General features: G+C 36.9%; 1 protein-coding gene across 1 annotated transcript; it reads left to right on the top strand.

Annotated features, from left to right (window-relative positions):
• Positions 1-319: 319 nt before the first annotated feature.
• On the top strand, positions 320-877 carry LOC132607943 (uncharacterized). The gene has a single exon (XM_060322027.1). The coding sequence runs from the start codon at positions 320-322 to the stop codon at positions 875-877; it is 558 nt and encodes a 185-aa protein (XP_060178010.1).
• Positions 878-9,356: the final 8,479 nt, after the last annotated feature.

The raw sequence follows: 9,356 nt of genomic DNA, 5'->3' as shown, positions 1-9,356 counted from the left end.
CCAATTCCAACTTCCCAATCAGAGTTCCAAAATGCATCTGAGTGCATTGGGAACCGAACCAGACATACACACAAGTTCTAAATGACCATCTGGACCTCTCGGAATCGACGAATTTTCGAAAAAGGTCTGTTTACCCAAAAGTCAACTTTGAGTTAACTCTTTTTCGTTTAAAGCCCATATTTCACAAAAAGTCACCCGCATCAAGTCTAGACACCTCGGAAAGCGTGTCAACGATCCCCTCAGATCAAAAGTGAGCTAACCAAGCTCGGAAAGGGGCAAAAATGTCGGACAGACTATAACGACCAAACGGGATGTTACAATGCCAGGGCGTTCGACAACAGAAGTCATCCATCTTGTAAGGAGACTGTTAGAGCAATATAGGGACAAGAAGAGGTACTTGCATATAGTTTTCATTGACCTGGAAAAGGAATATGATAAAGTCCCAAGGGAGGTCCTTTGGAGATGTTTGGATTTTAGCGATGTACCTGTGTCTTATATTAGGGCTATCCAGGACATGTACGATAGAGCCAAAAACCGAGTTAGGATAGTGGGAGGTGTCTCGAAGCACTTTCTTATTGAAATGGGATTCCACCACGGATCAGCCATTAGCATGTTTCTTTTTGCCATAGTGATAGACAAATTGACACGACATATTCAAGGGGAGGTGCTGTGGTGTATGTTATTCACTGACGACATAGTATTGATTGACGAGACACGTGATAGAGTTAATGATAGGCTAAAAATATGGACAGAGACTCTAGAGTCAAAAGGTTTTAAGTTAAGTAGGACTAATACGGAGTATTTGGAGTGCAAGTTCAGTGATGTGACGTTTGAGGCGGAGGTGGATGTGGATAACGACGCACTAGCATACCTATGAGAGATAGATTCAAGTATATTGGGTCCTAATCAAAGGAGATGGGGAGATTGATATTGACGTTGCACACCATATTGGAGCGGGGTGGGCAAAATAGAGACTCGCCTCTGGGGTGCTGTGTGATAAGAATATGTCGCCAAGGCTTAAAGGTAAATTCTATAAAGTGATGGTTAGACCAGCATTATTATATGGGGTAGAGTGTTGGCTAGTCAAAAAAGCACACATCCAGAAGATGAATGTAGCAGATCTGAGGATGCTCAGATGGATGTGTGGGCATAATATGAGGGATATGATTAGGAACGACGTTATACGGGACAAGGTCAAAGTAGCCTCAGTGGCAGACAAGATGAGAGAAGTGAGACTGAGATGGTTCAGACATGTGAAGAAAAGAGGTGACGATACACCAGTGAGGAGATGTGAGAGGTTGGCTATAGCAGGAGTTGGGAGAGCTAGAGGTAGACCGAAGAGGAACTGGGGAGGTGATTAGACAAGACATGACACAACTCCATTTGACTAAGGACATGACCTTAGATAGGACGGTATGGAGGTCGAGGATTAGGGTAGAGGGTTAGTAGGTACCAGAAAGCTGTCATACTTGTAGACGTATGTTTTAGGCAGTTGCATAGTTTCTTGTTTTGCTACTGCGTATTGATATCCATTACTACATTTGTTTTATGCATTTTCTATTTTTGTCTCCTTTTCGTTCTTACATTCCTGCATCGGTTACATTTTGTTTTAGCCGAAGGTCTATGAGAAACAGCCTCTCTTTCCCACAAAGGTAGAGGTAAGGTTTACGTACATCCTATCCTCCCTAGGCCCCACATGTGGGATTACACTGGGCATGTTGTTTTTGTTGTTGTTGTTTGTTGTTCAATGAAGTATTATGATTTAGCTATTTAATTCAACACCTACATTATGAAATCCTGAAGCAAAAAAATTGGGGGAGTTTTGCCCTAAGTTCAAGACAGTGAAACTAAAGATTTGAGTATACAATTCGAAGTCGGATTTGAAATCTAATGATGGATCTGGACTCATAGGAATATGGGCAACCCATATCTATAATTTATTTTGTTTGCTCAAGGAATCAGGTTTAACTCTTTGATTGACTTTGATTTCGATACAGTCTAAATTTTTCATAAGGGTATTCATGGATTCGTCTAACCTCATAAACTAATCTTTTGGATATAATGGTGTCATGATAAATTTTGAATGCAGGAAAGATAATTGCAAGTTTAAAGCTTCACTTGGGCCGAGGTAAGTTATGACGTTGACCTCAATGAAAGTTTTTTTCTTAATATACTATGTATATGTGGGTAACGTATAAGCAAGTGATGAGTGCATATGTGGGTACCAAAATACTATGATAGGATATTGTAGCATACCATGTATGATTTTCATCTTTTATTTGTTGAATGGCTCTTTGATCATCTTTCCATGCTAGAGATAATATTATAAACATAGTTTCTATGCTAGAGATAGTATTATAAACATAATTTCATACTAGTTTAATTTAGGAGTTATGCTCACATAGATTACATGTTCTGTTGTTGTCATACACTGTACATATGCATATTAGTTGTCACACTTAGTTGTGGTTGAGACACGTGAGTTGTCATGGATTTGTCCTTCTAAAGTTACTGTACTTTCCAGGTACCCCAGACAATGTATGTGCAATTGTGTTGGGAGCACCTATTATAAGCATTATTGAAGTCTTTATCATGCATCGTGATTATTGACACATGCAGTGACGGAGCAAAAATTTTATCCAGAATGTTCATTCTTTTAGGACAGGGGGTGGGTGAGAAAAGAAAGAAAAGTAGTGCATAGATAATTGTACTATGCTAATTTGAAGGTGCAAAACTAACCTCAATGTCCAAATCAGAAGAAACATCTATGGAGGAAGTTAGAGACTCACTGAGTGAAGTTGATCAGCAAAAAAAACAAAACTCCTACCCAAACCTATTCTCATATTCAGTGATTATAACCCCCAAAGGCCGTCATTCTTCTTTCTCATATCAAAGCAACCAACTATCCAAAAAAAAAAAAAAAGGAATCTCAACAAAACAAAAAACAAAAAACAAAAAAACTAGCAAACAATAGTGGATAAACTAAAGAAGATGAAATAGGACAAATATGTTAACTAGTAACTTCATAGAGACATAAGAAAATACATTTAACACACAAAATGTAAGAAAATAGTTCCCTATTTCAATCTATAATATGAACAAGTAGAATAGAGTTAGGAAGATACTTGTACAAATCAAAATTAACATAAAGAAGTGAACAAAAGATATATTAATGGAAGCTTAATTAAAATATAAATTATTATTGTACTCGACGATGCTTCGTCTCTTGAAATGTTTATATAATAGACCCATTAGAAACATCTTTAAATACGTTTTTCTACATAAGGCACTATGAAACCATTTAAGAATTCATCATCTATTTGATTCTGCAAGTCACTCTTGATAAACTTCATTGCCGAAAAGCTCTTTCAACTGTTGCAGTGAAAACAGGTAGAAGCAAAGCAAAATTCACCCAAAAATAATACAACAGTATAAATGCTTCTTTGTCTCAACTAACTTTCTTGAAATTTTCCAAGTCCACTTAAATTGGAGAACCTTTTATCAAAATCACAAACATCAATAATGTAATTAACAAGTTGATTTTCAAGGGCATTTACGTTAAATCTATCGAAGTCATCAGGATATGATTCAACCATTCTCACTATATTTTTGTGTCAAAACAAAAAATGACTTAATTGTATTCAAGCAAGCTACTCCATTAAGCAATCACCTGTCACCTCATTGAAACAACCACTAAATTCTTGTAGCTTCCAATCAATAATTTTATAAAACATATCCAAACGATAATGATGCAGAGTAGTAAAATCAACTACTTTACATCATGATCTCCTAGAGTTAGCATATGGATCATCATAATTGGGTAATGAAATTTTATGCTTGATACAAAATGTTTCTACCTTTTCTTTATGTGAATCTCATCCAAAACAATTAAGAGGGGATCCCTTTAATTATGGAATTTGTAATATCCTGCTTCTTTGTCTATAATGATACATTAAGATCACATGTGATTCCTAAAACATCAGTCATCAAATGCAACAAGAAAACAATCTCGAGCGTTTGACAAGTTCTAAGAAATTTCAATGCGCTGATTCTTTCATGTGGAGTACTAGCATTTACAACAAGAGTATCAAGTACATGAACAATAGAGGCAAAGATACTAATAAATTTTTCAAACAACTTGTAGTGAGATCTCCAATAAATATCACCGGTCTTCAATAAGATCAAGTTCTTGATTCAGGCTTCTACCAGTTTCTAGCTCACCCATATTTAATGCCTCTCAGATTTTTTCTTTGAGATTCTTGAAATTTATCCACATGTTTAAAAGAAGCTCCCAACACATTCAAAACATTTTAAATCAATACTACAAGTTCTCCACTTGAACACACTTTTCAGAAACCGCGACAAGAGTTAGTTGAAGTTAATGAGCAAAATAATGAATAGAATTAGCCGATCTACTTTCTCGTCTAATCAATGTTTTAAGACCACCTAGCTCACTTGGCATATTGCTTGCCCTATCATAACATTGCCCGCGTACATAAGTTAAAGTTAAAGAATGGTGAATAAGTAAATCCACAATTGCTAAAGCACTAGTATCTTTAACATAAAGAAGTCCAATAAATGTGTCACGGCCCAAATTACAGGTCGGGCGGGCACCTACCGTAGTATCACCTAGTAGGCGAACCCTTACCAACCAACCCATTATTCAAAACTAGTCTTTACTAACTACTAACATGAGTAATAGATGAAAACATCATAGTCCTTTTTAAATAAATCAAGAGAAAACTTTCCATTTTCCGGGATCTAGTCTAGACATGTACAAGAGCTTCTATGATACAAAGAATAGACCAAAAATAAAGTGATGACACAGCTTCTGTCTAGAAAGAGATACATAAAAGTTGTCGGAGGATATCTACCGCTGCAACATAATGAAACCTCCAAGCAATCACCCACACTCTGAAAGGAATGTAGCAAGAGTAGTATCAGTACACCACACATATAGTAAGCATCATAGGCCGACTAAGATTAGTTCACGCAATATAATATAAAATTAAACAGAATAAACATATATGTTAATTAACGATTACTTTTATTAGCTATTCCCATTAAATAACAGTGCATCATGAAATTACTCGGAGTCCCTCTATTACTATCACTCATTTAATCGCATGACAAGGAATAACATAACTCAACAGCCTAATGTATATCTCAAACTCTCAGACATTCATAACTTGAAGATAAAAAATTAAGACAACTCTTCATACTGCTTCGTTTTATCGTACTGATTACATTCCCCCTATATTCCCACAACACAGCGAACTTATTAATTAACCGGCAGACACAATGGTAATACTAATCCAGACAGCTCTCAGCTGCTATCTACTTATAGATTATTCCTTCTAACAATTATCAACAACCCACGAACAACGGAACACCTAATTTAAGTATCCCATTCTAGCCCTTCCTGATGTATATATTAAACGCAAGAGAAGCAGCAATTACTTTACTACGAAGGATCCAACTCTTGAAATCTCGAAAGCGAATCATACCTCAGTGTGATGCCATAACACTCACACACACCATCAAACAAAGTATATACATACATACACATACACACACACACACACACACACACATATATATATACTACATTTATTTCATTGTACTTCCATAATTATTTACCTTTTGTACACACACACACACACACACACACATACACACACCCACACACACAACTACAACCATACACATGCTAAATGGCAATGTTTTCCCCAAATAGCCATGACCTGCAGAGGACCTATGGTGTCCATGTACCACTCGTTTTGAAACGAGCCTCGGACCACGAGTTCACAACAAGGCTACATCGTCACCCCCTGTCAAATGTACCTTGAGTAGATGTATATATTCCATCTTCAATTATTATCAGAATTATCCATCATGATATATTATCAGTAATTTCCATTACAAGCCATTTTCCATAATGTCGAAGCCGAACATAATCAAATTATAAACACGAAGTGATGCCAGAATCAATGATGTACCAATCGAATTACCACAAGTCATTCTAGAACTCGATATTAATCATGCATACCTACAACGGAAGTTACTATAGTGAAGTACGTGCCACCTAACGTATCGTAATCCAACCTATACTAAGACTAATCTATCAACGCATCCAGCCTAACCCTTCTAGACCTTCCATGATTACACACGCAATACCAATATCCCTATTAGAATAATTAGCTAAGTTTCTCACTACTACAACCCTTTTTAATACTACAACATCAACCTATCGTATATTCAACCGAACTCCATGTCCGACGACCTAGTCATGATTTCTCCCGTCAATTATACGTCATATATACATTTCACTAATAAAAGTCTAACTCAAGTAAACCATAACCTACCTCGATGCCGAGCAGCTACCCACGAACGTGCGTGCAACCTTTCCCTAACGCTTTGCGGAACTGAAGCTTGACCGAGAACCCTAGGAATTTATGAACACGAGTAAAAGGATTACACAACAATCATACATACATCACGTCTTTCTCTTTTACTAACTTTGAGGGACAAGTTTTATCTACGGGAAGAATTTCTTTTACGAATTTTAATCAAGAACGATGTTTGGAGGTTTACCTTGGCAAAGTTATTCGGGTGCCCTATCCAAGATTCCTCACAGAAGTCGGCTTAGAATAAGGTTTTGGAGAAAAGTGGGACAAAACCCTAAAATAAGGCATTTATAGGAATCTGGCCCACGCTCCTTCGCTGCGGTGAAGAATATTGACCCTGGGCCCACAATTTTGACTTCTACGAATTTGACCCCAATTTTAATTTTACGCGAAACTTTCTAATAAGCCTAGCCTTTTATAACGCGGAGCTTAACTTTTGTACGGTGTTCATGGAGGATTTCAATAACGACCAATTGGGTCGTTACAAAATGCCTCCATTACATATCCCTTTTTATCAACATATCGTAAAAAAATAGCGATTTGCTCTTTGCTTGACATGTCTCTATATTCATAAACAAATAGAGCAAAGTAGTCACCATTTAGATCCTTTATTATAGCTTGAATTGTTTCAATCTTACACACAATCACAATATCTTTTCAAATATCACGAGAAGTCATTTCATTAATTTTGGAGGATTTTCTAACACATAAGGTTTAATTCCATCACATCTATATTCGTACAATGAAAGAACTTCAAGAAAATTATCCTTGCTCAATGACAATTCACTCTTCCGTGACCACGGAGTGCCAAACCTTGATTCAGGAGAAGTCTTACTATATCAATTGAAGCATTTAAGTGAATCCAAAATTCATGCTTACCTTTATCATGTAACTTAGAAAATGCAGCTTAAATGCATGTTCATAAGAAGAACTCTGTCTAGAGACTAAATTGGTAAGGGATTTGAGCCAATCTTTTGCTAAGTAATTAGTCCTTTCAGAACTAGAATAGATCTAAAGTGCTTGCCATGTGAGTTGTTTATGAAGATGCCATGTTTTTTCTTTGCACTTACATGATAGTTCGGAGATTTTGTTTCATTTGCCAGTTGATGTCTATCTTTCCTCTTTCCTCTTTCCTCTTCTCTTCCTTTTCTGTGAATCTTGTTGTGTCAAAGACTTAAAGGTTTGGTTCTGCTTAGGTAATAAAGTATCTTTATAAAAATGGGAGTTGGTTTATGGTCATTCGGAAGTTTCCTTGCTTCAATTCCCTTTTGTGTTCTATTTGAAGGATCTGAATGTTTCAAAAGAAAGTAGCCATGCCATATCTAAGATCAAACTGCCGGTCTAGTCTATGTTGTTTAGTCATGATATTTCTTACATGAGTTCTGTTAAAATACAACCAGCTTAAGACAAAAGATGGAAATTGGACTGTTGTCCATTATTTGAATAATCTGTGTTTCGGCTTGATCTCTAATACTCTACCTAGATGTTCCAGTTATCCTTATCTTTTTGACTGCCTCATGTTCATTTTCTATGGTTTGGCCAAATGAAGTTTGTAAATAAATGAACTTGTTGATGACACCTTGACTTAGGTTATGATTCTATATGAATTTTGTGGGCTTCTAGTGGTAAAAATGATCCTAATCCTGGCCTAAATGATCCTGCCCATTTATATGTCCATGCATTTGAACTTGTTAAGACATTTGTTGTAAATAAATCCCTGGTAGCAACTGTTCTTTGTGATTGGAAAAGATTGAGGATAAGCTAAAAACCACATGCCTTGGAAGAGTTTTTTTCAAAAGGTGCCTTGAGAGGGGATCTAAAAAGAGGTGATTATGGCACTGTTGGATTAACCCCTCTGCCCTCTGTATAAAAGTCACCATGGAACTTTCATAAGCCCATGGTGGTGTATGCTGATTGTATAAATCTTTCAAAATCATGTGGATCTTGTTGCTAGGACCCAAAAAGACTTAGCTAAAATCAGACATGCATTGATAAGTGGCCTAGTGAAAGCTTACCGGTGGACCTAGGAGCATCCGTACATGACTGAATTAGAATACAAAGGGAAGAACTCAAAAGGAAATGGGAAATCTAAATAAGTGAGGGATTGAAGCTCAAATAGAGTTATAAGAACTGTTAAGTTCATGTAGGTCCTTCCTTTTCTTTAGAAATTCCATCAAGGGGACATGAGTGATTTCATGCATCTTCTCTCTGCTATAAGTGTAGCTTGCATGCTTCTACTTGATCGTTTTCATCCTGTTGAGTCTAACGGGGACTTGAAAGTCCACCTACCTGTTATGTTTATGTGTTTAGCCGAATTGAAACTGGTTTCTTTTCTCATGATATATCTATCTGCTTAGTTCACACCTGGCCTTTGTAAACTGTGACTTGGCGTATATATTTTCCCTTTATTTGGGTCTGTTTGGTTCCCTATAGACGTACAGTATGTGTGACTGAATTCTCCATTGGAATCTGCTATGATTGTACATTTTTTTTACAAAGTAACTAATAAGCTTATTTGGCATAGACCACTCTTGGCTTAAAGAAAATGCATAGTATGATGAACATATTCCCGTGCCTTGGTGTGATTAAGTGTTAGTAATAATGTGCAGTGATATGTTATCTTTGATGCTTAGGAGATATGTTTTGTATTTTCCTTATGCATCCTAGGTTGACGGCTAAACTATTCAATGATAGTTGATTCTGATGGGGGCATTTGTGCTTGATTGTGGTAAGGTTGAGGATCACTTGGGGCTGGCCAAACCTTCCCCAGTGCCTGCCATGCCTGGGGTTCGATGAAACCCCTTGGATCTTGTGTGACACTGGGAACAAGGAGGGTGGCAACCAACCTAGTACCACTCCAATGCACCCAGCCCACACATCACTATAATGCATCATGAAAAATATCATGCTAGGACAGCTTGGCTATTCTTATCTCGATGTTTATCGTTA

The sequence above is a fragment of the Lycium barbarum genome, chromosome 8, assembly GCF_019175385.1.
Source record: "Lycium barbarum isolate Lr01 chromosome 8, ASM1917538v2, whole genome shotgun sequence".
Lineage (NCBI taxonomy): Eukaryota > Viridiplantae > Streptophyta > Magnoliopsida > Solanales > Solanaceae > Lycium > Lycium barbarum.
The sequence above is the reverse complement of the archived record's forward strand: the minus strand, read 5'-3'. Positions and strand labels throughout refer to the sequence as shown.